Here is a 19,311-nt window from a genome sequence, read left to right as displayed (position 1 = left end):
GTTACAAGTACTTGGAAGGATTTGACTTTGAAGACAGTGTTCTTAGTGGCTATTACGTCGGCTCGGCGAGTTTCGGAGTTGCAGGCTTTGTCTTGTCGGGCGCCCTTTCTGACCTTTTCTAAGGAGAAGGTGTCGTTGAGGCCGGTCCCGTCTTTTTTGCCTAAGGTGGTCTCTTCCTTTCATGTGAATCAGGACATTTCTTTACCGGTTCTGGGAGATAGACTCGGAGATTCTTCTCAGCGCCGTTTGGCTAAGCTGGATGTCCGTCGAGTTTTGCGGTCTTATTTAGTCAGGACGAGAGAGTTTCGGTCTTCGGATAGATTGTTTGTGTTGTATGGAGGACCTAAGAAGGGAGCTGCGGCTTCTAAGGTAACAATTTCCAGATGGTTGAAAGAAGCAGTTTCTTCTGCGTATTTGCTCAAGGGACGTAGGGTGCCAGAGGTACTAAAGGCACATTCGACCAGGGGAGTAGCTTCTTCCTGGGCAGAGAGTGGTTTAGTGCCGCCGCAGGATATTTGCAAGGCGGCGGTCTGGTCCTCGCTGCATTCATTTGTGAAGCATTATAGAATTGATGTGCAGGCCAGGCAGGATGCCAGTTTTGGGGAGGCAGTGTTGACTTCTGGGGTGCAAAGTTCCCGCCCTTAGATGTTTACTGCTTTGGTACTTCCCAAGCGTCTTGACCGGTCTGGAGGGTCGCTGAGGAAGGTGAAATTAGATCTTACCTGCTAATTTTCTTTCCTCTAGACCCTCCAGACCGGTCAAGAACCCTCCCGCTGTGTATAATTCTGGTGCTTTGTCCTAGTGTGCTTGAGAGATGATTGATATGGACATTTCTATGTTGCTATTGCTGATAGGACTCTAAATTGGGAGCTTTGGATTTCTGAAGTTCCGTTGTTTTCCTCTGGGTTTCAGAGAAGGACCGCAACGCGGTGGCGTTCGGTTATTTGAAGCACGTTACCAAGAATTGTTTCTGAGTACAGGGTTCTTTGACCTTTCGGGGTTATAGTTGAGGTTTTATTGGTTGCGTTTTGCTTTGTTAAAGATTTACTGGCTGCTTGGGGGTTGGCTGCTGGCTTATGCTTGGTTCAGTTTTTGTGTTCTCAGTCTCCCTCTGCTGGTAGGCGTGCATAACCCAAGCGTCTTGACCGGTCTGGAGGGTCTAGAGGAAAGAAAATTAGCAGGTAAGATCTAATTTCACCATTTTTACTATTTGTAGCTTTTTTTCTTTTTTTTAACTTTTCTAGCAAAAGAAAGTTATGCAGAAAATTGATCAGTTTCAAGAAGCAGCTAAGCAGGTGCGATCTTCCATCCAGAAGATGGGACTAGACATGTCTGCCCTGGAATGAGTCATTTCTTCACTCTGCCTGGGACTGCATTCTGACTTCTGAAGTTCTCCTGGTTTTGTTAATAGTGGCAGCATGAGCCCACTGAACATTGCAGTCCATAGTTGGCTTTTATCTGGTTCTTATCTATAAAGAGAGAGATTTTAGCAGTGACTTGGTAGTTGCTCAGAGCAAAGTGCTCTCTGTGCAGGCTGGATTCTGCTGTACAGTAGCAGGGTGTAGGCATAATCTTTGGGCTGCCTACTTGCATTCCTCTGCTTCATATCAGCAGCCACCCTCAATTTTCTAATTTTTCTCAATTAAAAAAAGCTCATGTATTCTTTGTTACAGCAGAGATTTAAGTATTTCTAGGGCTTTTGATCTTCCTTCAACTATACTGCACCTGATGGTTTAATGTGGGTAAAACTGTTGTACCTTCTTGTCAGTCTGCAACAATGATAGCATGATAAATAAGTCTTACTGTTCAGAGTATAGCTCAATAAAGGATATTAACTTTCTCCTGGGAGTGTAATTTGAATTGTTTTCCTTCCCATCCATGTATTGATGCTCAAAAGGTGGTATCTAAAATGTTTCCAATAAGGTGTTAATCTCCTCTCCAATTTGCTGTTTTTCCAATTTATTTGATTGCTACAATGTAATTAAGCAGTGTACAAGCATAAAACAGATAACTGCACTATGTATTGATAAAATTGCAGGCATTATATAAGATAAATACATAATTATAGGTTAATTTATTTTCCATTTTTACTTTACATGTAAGTACATTCAATTAATGAATAATTCTGCAATGAGAAAATAGCCACACTTAAGACTGTGTGTGTTTTTTTCCCTAAATTGCAAGGAGTTTTACATAGGGACAATGTCTTAATTTCATGCTTCCAGTACTTCACAAACCAGAAACTGGTATTACCTCCTTTGAAACAAACCTATGTTCAAAAATCTATGGGATAAACGCAAAAGAACCAGATATGAAAGGCATAGAACCAAACAAACTTAGCGGTGATTAGATGGTTCAAAGAAGAGTGACCAAAATAATAAAGGGGATGGAACTCCTCTCATATGAGGAAAGGCTAAAGGTTAGGGCTCTTCGGCTGAGGGGAGATATAAGAGGTCTACAAAATCCCGAGTGGTGTACGAGTAGAAGTGAATCTACTTTTTATTCAAGAAGCTACACGGAAATACTTTTAAACAAACAGGGAATATTTTTCCACTCAGTCTTCATAAACACAATTGTACCAGCACGAAAAGTATGTTCTATTTGGGTTCACTGCTAAACAACTGTCAGATAAGTCACTTTTCGTGCTGGTATGGTGATGAAGACTTTTTTTGAACTGTTCAGTGACTGGAATGGAGCCCTTTCTTTGTCGGCCATGCCAAACTGGTCCAGACTACAGAGCTGAATGGGGTTAGCAGGGATCCCCTCAAGGTCTACGGGGCTCCCGTGGAACTGGACGCAGGTCAATAGCATTGAAATCCCCATAAGCACAGAGAGGGGAAGTTATCGACCTGGGCTACTGTTAAGTTGGGTTATTTTCCCACAAGTCGGGTTATTTATGTTCAAGGGATGGGTGGGGATTACTTGCAAGGACAGGTGCGGATAGAGGAGATTCCAGTGGGGCTCGGTAAAATTTCTGTCCCTGTGCAACTCTAGTCCAGACACTAACATGTGGGTTATGACCGCCTACCAGCAGACGGAGACTGAGAACACTCAAACTTTAACTTGTATAAAATCCCTGTGCAGTTGCCAGTTTTGTTCTTAGTCTTCATCAGATGGTGGACCTGCAGGCTGTGCCTGTCCAGTAGGCCCCAAAGGGGATAGGGGTATCCCTTACTTCTGGAGTCTTTAGTGAATTCTGGTCTGATTTACCTCATATGGGGGGGGGGGGGGCACCAACTGTTCTATTTCTGAGCCTGCTAGCTATGGGGTTTTATACCTGAGTGGCTGGGTCCTGGTCTCTCCCCCTCTCTGACTTCTTTCTGGGTAGACAGTTGTGCCTCTGCTGTAATGTGAGTTGCAGCCTTGAGTGCCTTCTCTAGTCTACAGCACTTTTTCTGTTTCTGTGGAAAGAAAGAAGACATAGGCAAGAGCCCAGTGCTGTAGCAGTGTGGTCCTTCACGACTGAGTTCTGTGGGTAGTCCTAGTTCGCTCCCATGCTGTGGTCCCATGGTCTGGCAGTATTCCAGCAGCCATGAGTTTGTTGAAGCTTAAGCACTGTAAAGTGTGCAGTTGTGGAAGGGCAGCTATTAAGTTGTGTGGGGAGCCAAAGTTGGCAGTGCTTGTTGCTTCAGAGGGGTCTGGTAAGGATCACGCTGTGGAAGAGTATCCCTCAGTTGGCTGCGGAGGCAGTGTCTGTTCCTTCGGGGATGCTTTTGGTGGGAACCGTCACCATTTCTGACATGGCCCATGCGTCTGATGTCCCTCTGCATCTTGTCAGTGAAACACTCTGGCTTATCTTTGGCACTCGAGGGGGACGTGCACTTTTCCTCCTGAGTTTGTGTGGGTGTTAAGGGCCTGGGAGGGATAGAGTCCTGCCTGCTCAAGCTTCCTCTATGGCTAAACGCCCCAGGATTGCCTGGGCTGATAACTTGGGAGGTTATAACCTCCTGGAGGTCAGAAGGGGCCTTCAGTGATCTAGAGGAGGATGACAGGATCCCTCAGTTAAGATTTTTCATTGGGGTAAGCTCTCTGAATTAGTTTATAGTCAGTTATTGTGATTTAGGGTAACAAGCAAGGTGAGCTCTTACAGCGTTTTAAATACATTTCATTACCATGTAAGAAGGAAACACTAAATAAATCATGCAATATACTATATAAACTAAAAGACACTTTTATATTAGGCTAATATCCTTAATACTGTAGCAAGTTTTAAATTATTGAAAAACTCAAAAACACTAAGATGGAGTCAGCAGTCCAGCAGCGAGGGGGGTACTATCCAGTCTTTTGCATTGAGTGTCACATGTATGATTATCTCCCAGTTGGTGAGATGTCATATGTGTGTGCCCGATGCAAAGAGCTCCTAGCTCTCAGAGAACATGTCTGTTCTCTTGAGGCTAGAGTAGCAGACTTGGTGGAGCTGAGGGAGACAGAGAGGTACATAGAGGAGACCTACAGGGATGTTGTAAAGAAGTCCCACCTCCAGTCTGGTAGCCTTTGTGCTACCTTGGAGGAGGGAGGTCTCCTAGAAGGAGAGCATCACCCTGGTGAAGAAGGAAGTACTCCTGTAGCCAGGACCTGCCCACCAGGGGATGTATTATCCTCTCGCACTGAGGATACGTCTCCAAGTGCTGACCGGGAGGGAAAGGTTAGGACAGCTGTTCTAGTTGGTGAATCAATCATTAGGCATAGAGGTGGCTGGTGGATGTGAGGATTGATTGGTGACTTGCCTGCCTGGTGTGAAGGTGGAGGACCTCACGTTTCACCATGACATAGGAAAATGTGGGAGAGAGGTTCTGGAAGCCAAATTTAGGCTCTTAGGTAGAAAGCTCAAATCCAGATCCTCTAGGGTAGCATTTTCTGAAATGCTACCTGTTCCACGCACAGGGCCCAAGAGACAAGCAGAGCTCCGGAGTCTCAATGCGTGGATGAGATGATGGTGCAGGGAGGAGGGTTTTAGATTGGTTAGGAACTGGACAATATTCTTGGCAAGGGGGAGCCTATTCCGAAGGGATGGGCTCCACCTTAACCAGGGTGGGACCAGGCTGCTGGCGGCATTTAAAAAGGAGATAGAGCAGCTAGAAAGGGGGGAAGGCCGACAGTCGCTCAAAAGCGCATGGTTCAGGATAAGGTATCTTTCAAAGATAACACCAAAACAGGGAAGATAGGGTATCCTGATAGTGAGGTTGCAAAAGAGACCATAGTAGATCAGGTGTCCTTAAACAAAAATCAGACAAAAGACTGCAAATCAATACTGTCAAGTACTAAGCATCATGTAAATAGGAACAATAAATATACTTTGAAATGTCTATATGTGAATGCCAGGAGCCTAAGAAATAAGATGGGAGTTAGAATATATTGCACTAAATGAAAAATTAGATATAATAGGCATCTCTGAGACCTGGTGGAAGGAGGATAACCAGTAGGTCACTGTCATACCGGGTTACAAATTATATCGTAGTGATAGGGTGGATCGAATTGGTGGAGGGGTAGCATTGTATATTAACGAGAGCCTTGAATCAAATAGATTAAAACTTCTGCAAGAAACAAAACTTCTTGAAATCACTGGATTGAAATTCCATGTGTAAAGGGGAAAAAAGATAGTGATAGGAGTGTACTACCGTCCACCTGGCCACGATGAACAGACGGATGCAGAAATGTTAAAGGAAATTAGAGACACAAACAAACTGGGCAACACAATAATAAGGTAAAATTATGTATAATCATACCTGATAATTTTCTTTCCATTAATCATAGCTGATCAATCCATAGACTGGTGGGTTGTGTCCATCTACCAGCAGGTGGAGATAGAGAGCAAACTTTTGCCTCCCTATATGTGGTCATGTGCTGCCGGAAACTCCTCAGTATGTCGATATCAAAGCTCCATCCGCAGGACTCAGCACTTAGAGAATTACACCCACGAAGGGACACTCTGCCCAGCTCACCACCGCCGAAACGGGGGAGGGGAATTAACCCAGCTCATCCCCACACAAGTGGGGGAGGGGAATCCGTCCAGCTCATCCCCGCGGAGCGGGGGAGGGACACCACACCCGCCGATGCGGGGGGATCTGGCTTATCCTGCAACCGCAACTGCGGGAGGAGCTGACTGACCCTAACACCGCCGAAGCGGGAGGGGTACAAAGCTGCCCTACAGCCGCACGAAGCGGGAGGGAGTGCTGGCAGAATTTATGTCTCAATCCAGCCCCGTAAAACGGAGGGGAGAGGAATGCAGCAGCTCACTGTAACACAAACTCGTCTCAACTCTTGAAGAATCCAAGTGAAAGAACTTGAACACGAAGTCTTTCTGAAATAACTGAAGACTAAACTTGAACCTGAAATGCAACCAGAATAAAAACAGAACAGTTATCTGGGAGGGGCTATGGATTGATCAGCTATGATTAATGGAAAGAAAATTATCAGGTATGATTATACATAATTTTACCTTCCATATCATCAAGCTGATCAATCCATAGACTGGTGGGATGTACCGAAGCAGTACTCACCCAGGGCGGGACATTGAAATCCCTGACCTCAACACTGAAGCTCCAAACCGGGCCTCCGCCCGTGCAGCCACAGTCAAACGGTAATGCTTGGAGAATGTATGAGCCGAAGCCCAAGTTGCCGCCTTGCATATCTCTTCCAAGGAGACGGATCCGGCCTCTGCCATCGAGGCCGCCTGAGCTCTCGTGGAGTGAGCCTTCAGCTGGATAGGCGGCACCTTCCCCGCGGCCACATAAGCCGCTGCAATGGCTTCCTTGACCCATCTTGCCACTGTAGGCTTAGCAGCCTGCAGACCCTCACGAGGACCTGCAAACAGGACAAACAGATGATCCGATTTCCGGAAATCATTGGTCACTTCCAAGTATCTGAAGATGACTCGTCTCACATCCAGATATTTAAGAGCAGAGTACTCCTCTGGGTAGTCCTCCCTACGAAAGGAAGGGAGACAGAGCTGCTGATTCACATGGAAGCGAGAAACAATCTTGGGCAGGAAGGAAGGCACTGTGCGAATAGTCACTCCTGCCTCAGTGAACTGCAGAAAAGGCTCTCGACATGAGAGCGCCTGGAGCTCGGAAACTCTTCTGGCTGAAGTGATAGCCACCAAAAAGACTGCTTTCAACGTCAGGTCTTTCAGAGATGCCCTCGACAAGGGTTCAAAAGGCGGCTTCTGCAATGCTCTTAGCACCAGGTTGAGATTCCACGCAGGCACCACTGAGTGCAGAGGAGGGCGCAGGTGATTAACTCCCTTGAGAAAGCGCACCACATCTGGCTGCGAAGCCAGGGAAGCACCCTTCAGGCGGCCCCTGAAGCAAGCCAGAGCCGCTACCTGGACTTTAAGGGAACTGAGCGACAGGCCTTTCTCCAGACCTTCTTGCAGGAACGCCAACACTGAAGAAATTGGAGCAGTGAAGGGAGAAAGTGAGCCTGCTTCACACCATGCTGCAAAGATACGCCAAACCCTGGCGTAAGCAGTAGAAGTAGAGCGCTTCCTCGCTCTCAGCATAGTGGCGATGACCTTGTCTGAGAAGCCCTTCTTCCTCAGACGCTGCCGCTCAATAGCCAGGCCGTAAGACCAAAGGGAGAGGGATCCTCCATCACCACGGGACCCTGATGTAACAGGCCCTGCTCCACTGACAGCCGCAGAGGATCGTCGACTGAGAGCCTGATCAAGTCCGCATACCAGGGACGTCTGGGCCAATCCGGACCCACCAGGATTACCCTGCCGGGATGCTTTGCCACCCGGTCTAGCACCCTGCCCAACATGGGCCAGGGCGGGAACACATAGAGGAGCTCTTGTGTCGGCCACTGTTGGAGAAGAGCATCTACTCCCAGGGATCGAGGGTCCCGTCCTCTGCTGAAAAAGCGCGGCACTTGGCAATTGGCCGATGACGCCATCAGATCTAGGCTCGGCTGGCCCCAGCGCTTCGTGATGTCCAAGAACGCCTGAGCAGATAGTTGCCACTCTCCGGGCTCCAAGGTATGGCGACTGAGAAAGTCCGCCTTGACATTCATGACTCCGGCAATGTGGGCCGCTGAAAGCTGCTCCAGGTTCGCTTCCGCCCACTGGCAAAGACTCATAGCCTCCTTGGCTAGAGGGGCGCTCTTGGTACCTCCCTGGCGGTTGATATAGGCCACAGCCGTGGCATTGTCCGACAGGACCCGTACAGGCTACAACACCAGTACCGGGATGAACTCCAATAACACCAACCGAATGGCTCTGAGTTCCAGGAGGTTGATAGACCACTTGCCTCTGCAGGAGACTAGAGCCCCTGCGCTGTCCTTCCCAAGCAGTGGGCTCCCCAGCCCATCAAAGAGGCGTCTGTCGTGACGACAATCCACTCCGGGGTCACCAGAGGCAATCCTGCAGACAACTTGTCTGTCTGCGTCCACCAGCTCAGCGCCTTGCGCACTGCTGGGTCCACGGGAAGGCGCACAGCATAATCCTCCGACATCGGAGTCCAGCGCAGCAGCAGAGATAGCTGTAGTGGTCTCATATGAGCCCTGGCCCAGGGCACTACTTCCATCGTGGCCGTCATAGAGCCCAACAGCTGCACGTAGTCCCAAGCCCGAATAGGAGAGGCTACTAGGAACTAGTCCACCTGAGCCTGAAGCTTGACAATCCGATTGTCTGGCAGGAACACTCTGCCCACTTGGGTGTCGAATCGAACTCCCAGATACTCCAGGGACTGAGTCGGGCGCAGCTGGCTCTTCTTCCAGTTGATGATCCATCCCAGGGAGCTCACAAGAGCAACTACCCGGTCCATAGCTTTGCCGCACTCTGCATAAGAGGGGGCTCGGATCAACCAGTCGTCCAGATAAGGATGGACTTGTACTCCTTCCTTTAGCAGGAAGGCCGCTATGACCCCCATTACTTTGGAAGAGGTCCGCGGAGCAGTAGCCAACCCGAAAGGGAGGGCTCTGAACTGGAAGTGTCGTCTCAGGACTGTAAAACGCAGAAAGCGTTGGAGAGGAGGCCAGATGGGAATATGCAGGTACGCTTCCTTGATGTCCAAGGAAGCCAAGAACTCTCCTGCCTTCACTGCCGCTATAACAGAGCGGAGAGTCTCCATGCGAAAGTGCCTCACTTTCCAGGCCCGATTGACCCCTTTGAGGTCGAGGATAGGCCGGACAGAACCTCCTTTCTTTGGAACCACAAAGTAAATGGAGTAATGTCCCTTGCCAATCTGATTTTTTGGCACCGGAACGACCGCACCCAGGCGGATCAGGTTGCCCAAGGTCTGCTGCACTGCCACAGCTTGACCGGAGACTTGCAGGGAGAGAGTACAAACCCGTCTCTTAAGGGTTGGCAGAACTCTAGCTTGTAGCCGTCTCTGATGACTTCCAGCACCCACGCGTCTGAAGTTATAGTGGTCCACTCGCCCAGAAACGAGGACAGCCGTCCTCCAATCTGTACTGGGGCGTGGACCAAGGCCCCGTCATTGGGTACGAGACCCTGGGGCAGGACCGGAGGGAGCACCTCCGGGACGGCGGTCTCTGCGAAAGGAATGCTGCTTGGGGGAGAAATTCCTCTTGAAGGAAGAGGGGGCAGAGGAACCCGACTTGCCCGGGCGGTACCGACGGGCTTCCAGCAACCGTCCTCTGGAGGTACCGGGACGAGTACTAGCCCGAGCCCTGACCTCTGGTAATTTCTTGCCCTTAGACGTGCCGAGATCGGTCACGATTTTGTCCAGCTCGACCCCAAAGAGCAGCTTGCCTTTAAAAGGCAATCTAGCCAGGCGGGATTTAGAGGCGTGGTCAGCAGACCAATGTTTCAGCCAAAGCCACCGCCGCGCAGAGACTGTCTGAGCCATGCCCTTAGCTGAGGCTCTCAAGACATCATACAGCAAGTCTGCCAAATAGGCTAAGCCCGATTCCAGGGCCGGCCAATCAGCCCTCAAGGAAAGATCCGAGGGGGAAGCCCGCTGCACCATAGTCAGGCACGCCCTGGCCACATAGGAGCCGCAAACTGAGGCCTGCAAACTTAAAGCAGCTGCCTCAAAGGACGACCTTAAGGCCGCCTCCAATCTTCTGTCTTGGGCGTCCTTTAGGGCCGTGCCACCTTCCACCGGCAACGCCGTTTTCTTAGTCACCGCAGTGATTAAAGAATCCACGGTAGGCCACAGATAGGCCTCACGTTCACTCACAGCCAAAGGATAGAGGCGGGACATAGCCCTAGCCACTTTAAGGCTCGTTTCCGGGACATCCCATTGAGCCGCAATTAAGGTGTGCATGGCATCATGCACGTGGAAGGATCTAGGCGGGCGCTTCGTCCCCAGCATAATGGCAGAGCCAACAGGGGCTGAGGGAGAGACGTCCTCCGGAGAGGAAATCTTCAAAGTGTCCATGGCCTGTAACAACAGGTTAGGCAAATCCTCTGGGCTAAAAAGCCGCGCTGCAGAGGGGTCATCCGCTCCATCCGAGCGGGGATCTATCTCCTCCAAGGAATCCGCAAAGGACCGTTGGGAGACCTCAGACACGCTGCCCTCATCTACATCGGAGGAGACAAAGTCCTCCAAGGCCTGGAAATCAACCCGAGGGCGTTTACCTCTGGGAACCTCAAACTCTTTATCAGAAGAGGGAGCAGGGGCAGCGTTTTGCATGAGGAAAGCCTGATGCAGCAGCAAAACAAACTCGGGGGAGAAACCCCCCAGACTGTGCACTTCCGCAGCCTGGGCAACAGCCCTAGACGCACTCTCAACCGGCGCTCGCAATAGCGGGGGAAAGACATGCTGCGCATCCAAAATGGCGTCCGGCGCGAAACTCCGCGAAGGAGCCGCGCGGGAAGAACGGCGCTTAACTTTAGCCGCTTTGTGCCGTCGCCCAAATTAAGGGCGTTCATGGCATTAATGTCTCCAACCTCAAGGGCGGCCCACGAAGAAGCCGTCCGAGCCGCGTGGCCGGCCAAGATGGCGGAGGCGAGGAGCGGGGGATGGGCGTTTATGGCGGGAAAAAACCGCCACGCCGGAGGAACGACCGGGACATTCATCGGTCACTAAACTGTCACCCATCAAGGGCGAATCAGGTTGTAAAACCCCCGCATCCCCTCTAGAAGCGCTCCAGCGATCCGGGGAGCGACCCTTTGCGCCCTCGCCCTCCGACGCCATATGCCACGAGGAGAAGAATCGGGGAACCCCCTGCCCGCTATAAAAAGGTAAAATTACCTGCTTGCCGCTCCGAGCTGTAACGAACTGGTGTCCCAGTGAGTAGCTGCAATGAACGTTTAAAGAAACGTCGAATTAAACGCCTTTAAAGACGTTTAAAATTTTTTTTTTTTTTTTTTTTTTTTAAACGGAGCCAGCGGGAGGGGGGAGAAAAGGAGGGACCTGGCACCACCAGGTTTGCACTTGCTCAAAAGAGCCCTCAACCCCAGGCCTCAACAAAACCTAAGGATTAGGCTTGGAGGCCTAGCCAGAGCTGCTGCTGTGTGTGACCACCACCTGCTGAGATAGAGAACATACTGAGGAGTTTCCGGCAGCACATGACCACATATAGGGAGGCAAAAGTTTGCTCTCTATCTCCACCTGCTGGTAGATGGACACAACCCACCAGTCTATGGATTGATCAGCTTGATGATATGGAATGGGTGATTTCAATTACCCCGATATTGACTGGGTAAATGTAACATTGGGGCACGCTAGGGAGGTACAGGAGCCGATGAGAAGGAAAAATTCTAGACCTAGTCCTTAGTGGAGCGCATGAAGTAAGTATACATAGGAAATCAAATACGTTAGCGTTTAACTTTAAAAAAGGAGACTATGATAAAATGAGAAGAACGGTGAAGAAAACGCTTAGAGGAGCGACTGCGAGGGTCAAAAATTTACATCATGCTGTTCAAAAACATCCTGGAAGCCCAGGCCAAATATATTCCGAGTATTAAAAAAAGGAGGGCGGAAGACCAAACGACAGCCGGTGTGGTTAAAAAGTGAGGTGAAGGAAGCTATTAGAGCTAAAGGAAAATCCTTCAGAAAATGGAAGGAACCGACTAAAAATAATAAACAGCATAAGGAATGTCAAGTCAAATGCAAACTGCTGATAAGGAAGGCTAAGAGGGACTTTGAAAAAAAGATTGCGTCGGAGGCAAAAACACATAGTAAAAATTTTTTTAGGTATATTAAAACAGGAAGCTGGCAAAAGAATCGGTTGGACTGCTAGATGACCGAGGAGTAAAAGGGGCGAACAGGGAAGACAAAGCCATAGCGGACAGATTAAATGTATTCTTTGCTTCGGTTTTCACCGAGGAAGATCTGGGTGGGATACCGGTGCCAGAAATGGTATTCGAAGCTGACGAGTCGGAGAAACTTAATGAATTCTCTGTAAACTTGGAGGATGTAATGGGGCAGTTCTACAAACTTAACAGTAGCAAATCTGGGGCGGATGGTATTCAACCCAGAGTACTGACAGAACTGAAAAATGAGCTTGCGGAGCTATTGTTAGTAATATGTAATTTCTTCTTAAAATCGAGTGTGGTACCGGAAGATTGGAGGGTGGCCAATGAAACACCGATTTTTAAAAAACGTTCCAGAGGAGATCCGGAAAATTATAGACCGGTGAGTCTTACGTCGGTGCCGGGCAAAATGGTAGAGACTATTATTAAGAACAAAATTACAGAGCATATTCAAAAGCATGGATTAATGAGACAAAGTCAACATGGATTTAGTGAAGGAAAACCTTGCCTCACCAATCTACTACATTTCTTTGAAGGAGTGAACAAACGTGGATAAAGGTGAGCCGGTTGATATTGTGTATCTGGATTTTCTGAAGGCATTTGACAAAGTACCTCATGGAAGACTCCAGAGGACATTGGAGAGTCATGGGATAGGAGCTAGTGTTCTATTGTGGATTAAAACCTGGTTAAAAGATAGAAAACAGAGATTAGGGTTAAATGGTCAGTATTCTCTATGGAGAAGGGTATTTAGTGGGGTTCCCCAGGGGTCTGTGTTGGGACCGCTGCTTTTTAACATATTTATAAATGACCTAGAGATGGGAGTAACTAGTGAGGTAATTTGCTGATGACACAAAGTTATTCAAAGTCGTTAAATTACAGGAGGATTGTGAAAAATTACAAAAGGATCCTACAAGACTGGGTGTCTAAATGGCAAATGATGTTTAATGTGAGCAAGTGCAAAGTGATGCATGTGGGAAAGAGGAACCCGAATTATAGCTACTTCATGCAAGCTTCCACGTTAGGAGTCATGGACCAAGAAAGGGATCTAGGTGTCGTCGTTGATGATACATTGAAACCTTCTGCTAAGTGTGCTGCTGCGGCTAAGAAAGCAAATAGTATGTTAGGTATTATTAGGAAAGGCATGGAAAACAAAATTGAGGATGTTATAATGCCTTTGTATCGCTCCATGGTGTGACCGCACCTCGAATATTATGTTGAATTCTGGTCGCCGCATCCCAAAAAAGATATAGTAGAATTAAAAAAGGTGCAGAGAAGGGCGATGAAAATGATAAAGGGGATGGGACGACTTCCCTATGAGGAAAGGCTAAAGCGGCTAGGGCTCTTCAGCTTGGAGAAAAGGCAGCTGAGGGGAGATATGATAGAGGTCTATAAAATAGAGTGGAGTGGAATGGGTAGATGTGAAGTGTCCGTTTACGCTTTCCAAAAATCCTAGGACTAGGGGGCATGCGATTAAGTTACAAAGTAGTAAATTTAAGACGAATCGAAGAAAATGTTTCTTCACTCAATGTGTAATTAAACTCTGGAATTCGTTGCCAGAGAATGTGGTTAAAAAAAAAAACAACTTAGTGGGGTTTTAAAAAGATTTGGATAACTTCTTAAAAGAAGCGTCCATTTTGGGTGTCCTTAACTGCTCCATTGCAGGGACGGCCAAATATTTCAACGGGGGGGTGCCGGGCATAGCAAAGGCGCGTGGATGTCCTTCTTAGAGAAACGTCCATTTTGGGTGTACTTAACTGCTCCATCGCAGGGATGGCCAAATTTCAATAGGGTGTGGGAGGCATAGCGAAGGTGGGACTTGAGCGCCTAACACTTAGATGTCTTTCATCCATAATCTAAAAAAAAAAAAAGGGACGTCCTTGACGAGCACTTGCACATTTTCACCCGGATTTGCTCAAGTTGTATGTAGTGAGTCTTCCAGGCACTGCCAGACCTCGGTATCCACAGAACAGAACTGCACAGAGGTGAGCTCAGCTGACTATTTTTATTTTTTATATGTGTATAGGCAGTTTATTTCTCTCATGGTGGGAACTGGCTGTTTGTGAGCTGTTTTACTGCAGCTAAAGCATTAGCATACCCACTTGTTTCTTTTGTTGAGGGCATTGTGCTCTTTGGGTGACCAATTATTGGGTGACCAATAATTCTCTATTTTAGTGTGGGGAAAAAACTTCAGTTTGTTTTATGTATTTATTGCCCTTTTTCTAAGATTCAGTATATTAATGAGTGAAGAAATATTTTCTCTGATTTGTTTTAAATGTATTACTCTGCATTGTGTGCCCCCTGTCCAATCCACTCAGCGCTTCCTTTTTTTATGGGGTCGGGCGGGGGCGGAGATTAGATATGGGGACGGGTTAGATTCTGCCGAGGATGAGCAGGGTTGGGTTTGATTCCGGCAGGGATGGGTTGCATTTCTGTCCCCATGCAACTCTCTAGTCCAGAATCAGTAGCTGTCAGTCTCCCTCTGCTGGTGGTTGTGCATATTGCCCAATAGTCAGGAATGGTCTGGAAAGAATCGAGGAAAGTAAGTTAGCAGTACGATCTAATTTCTCCTTTGTCTCCCTGTTCTTGCTTGCCTGGTTGTTGGTATGTAAGGTAATTCAAGTTTCAAGTACCTGGATAATTGTTGAATTCTCTGAGGACCAGCAGACCTATGTATTCTCACACAGTATTTCTTCACAGAGAGAGTAGTGGATGCTTGGAATGCCCTCCCGCAGGAGGTGGTGGAAATGAAAACGGTAACGGAATTCAAACATGTGTGGGATAAACATAAAGGAATCCTGTTCAGAAGGAGTGGATCCTCAGGAGCTTAGCAGAGATTGGGTGGCAAAGCTGGTGGTGGGAGGCGGGGATAGTGCTGGGCAGACTTATACGGTCTGTGCCAGAGCCAGTGGTGGGAGGCGGGGCTGGTGGTTGGGAGGCGGGGATAGTGCTGGGCAGACTTATACGGTCTGTGCCCTGAAGAGGACAGGTACAAATCAAGGTAGGGTATACACAAAAAGTAGCACATATGAGTTTATCTTGTTGGGCAGACAGGATGGACCGTGCAGGTTTTTTTTTCTGCCGTCATCTACTATGTTACTATGTAAAAGGCCATAGTCCATTATTAAGATGGACTTGGGGAAAGTCCACTGCTTATTTCTAGGATAAGCAACATAAATTGTATTGTACTGTTTTGGGATCCTGCCGGGTACTTGTAAGTAACCTGGATTGGCCACTGTTGGAAACAGGATGCTGGGCTTGATGGACCTTTGGTCTGTTGCAGTATAGGGGGAAATGGGACTTGATATACAGCCTTTCTGAGGTTTTTGCAACTACATTCAAAGCAGTTTACTATATTCAGGTACTTATTTTGTACCAGGGGCAATGGAGGGTTAAGAGACTTGCCCACAGTCACAAGGAGCTGCAGTGGGAATTGAACTCAGTTCCCCAGGATCAAAATCCACTGCACTAACCACTAGGCTACTCCTCTAGGCTATAGCAACAGTTATGTTGCTATAGCCACTGCCACTGTCCCTGACACCTTCAAGCACGCTGTAGTCACACCTCTCTTCAAAACACCTTCACTGGACCCTACCTGTCCCTCCAACTACCATCCCATTTCCCTCCTGCCCTTCCTCTCCAAGATACTTGAGCGCGCCGTTCACAGCCATTGCCTTGATTTTCTCTCCTCTCACGCCATCCTCGATCTGCTTCAATCCGGCTTTTGCCCTCTACACTCGACAGAAACGGCACTATCTAAAGTCTGTAATGACCTATTCCTTGCCAAATCCAAAGGTCATTACTCCATCCTCATCCTCCTCGACCTATCCGCCGCTTTTGACACTGTCAATCACAACTTACTTCTTGCTACACTATCCTCATTTGGGTTCCAGGGTTCTGTCCTCTCCTGGTTCTCCTCTTATCTCTCCCATCGTACCTTCACAGTACATTCTCATGGATCTTCCTCCACCCCCATCCCCCTATCTGTTGGTGTTCCCCAGGGATCTGTCCTTGGACCCCTTCTCTTCTCAATCTACACCTCCTCCCTGGGCTCGCTGATCTCATCTCATGGTTTCCAGTATCATCTCTATGCTGATGACACCCAGCTGTATCTCTCCACACCAGACATCACCGTGGAGACCCAGGCAAAGGTATCAGCCTGCTTATCCGACATTGCTGCCTGGATGTCCAACCGCCACCTGAAACTGAACATGTCGAAGACCGAGCTCATTGTCTTTCCACTAAAACCCACTTCTCCTCTTCCTCCACTTTCTATCTCAGTTGATAACACCCTCATCCTCCCCGTCTCATCTGCCCGCAACCTCGGAGTCATCTTTAACTCCTCCCTCTCCTTCTCTGCGCATATCCAGCAGATAGAAGAAGCGACAGGTCTCGGCTTTCTCTATAACATCAGCAAAATTCGCCCTTTCCTCTCTGAGCACACCACCCGAACTCTCATCCACTCTCTCATTACCTCTCGCCTTGACTACTGCAACTTACTCCTCACTGGCCTCCCATTTAGCCATCTATCCCCCCTTCAATCTGTTCAGAACTCTGCTGCACGTCTTATATTCCGCCAGAACCGATATACTCGTATCACCCCTCTCCTCAGGTCACTTCACTGGCTTCCAATCAGGTACCGCATACAATTCAAGCTTACCTACAAATGCACTCGATCTGCAGCCCCTCCTTACCTCTCTACCCTCATCTCCCCTTACGTTCCTACCCGTAACCTCCGCTCTCAAGACAAATCCCTCCTTTCAGTACCCTTCTCCACCACTGCCAACTCCAGGCTCTGCCCTTTCTGCCTCACCCCATGCTTGAAACAAACTCCCTGAGCCCATACGCCAGGCCCCCTCCCTACCCATGTTCAAAGCCCACCTCTTCAATGTTGCCTAAACACCTAACCACTACACCTCTATTCAGGAAATCTAGACTACACCAACTTGACATTTCGTCCTTTAGATTGTAAGCTCCTTTGAGCAGGGACTGTCCTTTTTGTTAAACTGTACAGCGCTGCGTAACCCTAGTAGCGCCTCAGAAATGTTATGTACTTATGAGAAATGTAAAACTCTGTGCGGGAGAAGTAGGGATAGTATATGGAATGGGTAGGCAAATTAAGTCATAGGTTTTGTTGTTGTTTTTTTTTTTTTAATCTACCTTGTTCCCTTTGTACTGTACGTTCGGATACGAGAGTCTAAGAGATAAAGGCGCCATTGCTCCGGGATCTCCGAGTCCCCCAGTGAAGCGAGCGGGGCTTTTAACATCTGGATCAAGGTAGAGCCCCTTCCCTTCAATTGAAAAAGCCAAGAAAGGTAAGGCCGAGTCGGCGGTTAGAACAGCGCCCGCGCGCGCCTTCATTCAAAGCTAAAGGCGCCTAAACCGCCCAGGCTCTGAGCGGAAGCTGTCGCAGGGCGCTCTGGGATCAGTGGTCCCGGCAGTCGCAGGCTACGGGCATTGTGGGCTGCGCTGAACTACCCTTCCCGGCAGCCTCGGCCCGATTATCACGTGCTGCTCGCTGTGTTCAAATCCTTAGCGCTGCGCTCGAGGCTCAAGGCGGCTAAACCGCCCAGGCTCTGAGCGGAAGCTGTCGCAGGGCGCTCTGGGATCAGTGGTCCCGGCGTCCGCAGGCTGCTGGCATCGTGAGCGGCGCTGAACTACCCTTCCCGGCAGCCTGGGCGTGAGGATCACGTGCTGCTCGCTTGTGTTCAAATCCTTAGCGCTGCGCTCGAGCTCCTAATTTCACAGCCATGTCTGGCAGAGGAAAGACCGGAGGGAAGGCTCGCGCCAAAGCCAAGTCGCGCTCGTCCCGCGCTGGCCTGCAGTTCCCCGTCGGCCGCGTGCACCGCCTCTTGCGCAAGGGCAACTACGCGGAGCGGGTGGGCGCCGGGGCCCCGGTGTACTTGGCCGCCGTGCTGGAGTACCTGACGGCCGAAATCCTGGAGCTGGCGGGCAACGCGGCCCGGGACAACAAGAAGACGCGCATTATCCCGCGACACCTGCAGCTGGCTGTCCGCAACGACGAGGAGCTGAACAAGCTGCTGGGCGGCGTCACCATCGCCCAAGGCGGCGTCCTGCCCAACATCCAGGCCGTGCTCCTACCTAAGAAGACGGGGGGCTCGGCCGCGCCCACTGCCCACCCCAAGGGCGGCAAGAAGATGTCGCAGCAGTCGCAGGAGTATTAGAGGGGGGAGACCCCCAACACAAAGGCCCTTTTCAGGGCCGCCTGGCGCCTCCCCGAAAGAGCTGACTCACAATGTGGGCACACGAGGGAGGGGGTGAAAGGATGCTTAAAGGGTGCTGGGGGGAGGGGGTAAAGGATACTTAAGGTGTGTTGGGGGGGAGGGGGTAAAGGATACTTAAAGGGTGCTGGGGGAAGGGGTGAAAGGATACCTAAGGGGTGCTGGGGGGGAGGGGGTGAAAGGATGCTTAAGGTGTGCTGGGGGGGAGGGGTAAAAGGATGCTTAAGGTGTGGTGGTGGGAAGGGGTAAAAAGACACTTAAGGTGTGCTGGGGGGGAGGGGTAAAAGGATGCTTAAGGTGTGTTGGTGGGAAGGGGTAAAAAGACACTTAAGTTGTGCTGGGGGGAGGGGGTGAAAGGATGTTTAAGGTGTGCTGGGGGGAGGGAGTGAAAGGGTGCTGGAGGAAGGGGTAAAAGGACGCTTAAGGTGTGCTGGGGGAGGGGGTGAAAGGATGCTTAAGGTGTGCTGGGGGGAGGGGGTGAAAGGATGCTTAAGGTGTGCTGGGGGGAGGGGGTGAAAGGATGCTTAAGGTGTGCTGGGGGGAAGGGGTAATAGGATACTTAGGGTGTGCTGGGGGGAGGAGGTAAAAGGATACTTAAAGGGTGCTGGGGGGAGGGGGTGAAAGGGTGCTTAAGGTGTGCTGGGGAGAAGGGGTGAAAGGATACCTAAGGGGTGCTGGGGGGGAGGGGGTGAAAGGATGCTTAAGGTGTGCTGGGGGGAGGGGGTGAAAGGACGCTTAAGGTGTGCTGGGGGAGGGGGGTTAAAGGATGCTTAAGGTGTGCTGGGGGGAGGGGGTGAAAGGATGCTTAAGGTGTGCTGGGGGGAAGGGGTAATAGGATACTTAGGGTGTGCTGGGGGGAGGAGGTAAAAGGATACTTAAAGGGTGCTGGGGGGAGGGGGTGAAAGGGTG

General features: G+C 49.5%; 2 protein-coding genes across 2 annotated transcripts in view; both read left to right on the top strand.

Moving 5' to 3' along the window:
* Positions 1-2,060, top strand: part of LOC115473575 (baculoviral IAP repeat-containing protein 5-like) — a 48,655-nt gene extending 46,595 nt beyond the window's left edge. The window contains exon 4 of the mRNA XM_030208649.1: positions 1,245-2,060. Coding sequence (XP_030064509.1) covers positions 1,245-1,346 — 102 coding nt within the window. The 3' untranslated portion in view covers positions 1,347-2,060. The remainder of the gene's footprint in view (positions 1-1,244) is intronic.
* Positions 2,061-17,888: 15,828 nt separating this feature from the next.
* LOC115472374 (histone H2A-like) lies at positions 17,889-18,418 on the top strand. Its single transcript, XM_030206622.1, has one exon. The coding sequence runs from the start codon at positions 17,911-17,913 to the stop codon at positions 18,343-18,345; it is 435 nt and encodes a 144-aa protein (XP_030062482.1). The 5' UTR covers positions 17,889-17,910; the 3' UTR covers positions 18,346-18,418.
* Positions 18,419-19,311: the final 893 nt, after the last annotated feature.

This window comes from Microcaecilia unicolor, chromosome 6 (assembly GCF_901765095.1).
Source record: "Microcaecilia unicolor chromosome 6, aMicUni1.1, whole genome shotgun sequence".
Lineage (NCBI taxonomy): Eukaryota > Metazoa > Chordata > Amphibia > Gymnophiona > Siphonopidae > Microcaecilia > Microcaecilia unicolor.
The sequence above is the reverse complement of the archived record's forward strand: the minus strand, read 5'-3'. Positions and strand labels throughout refer to the sequence as shown.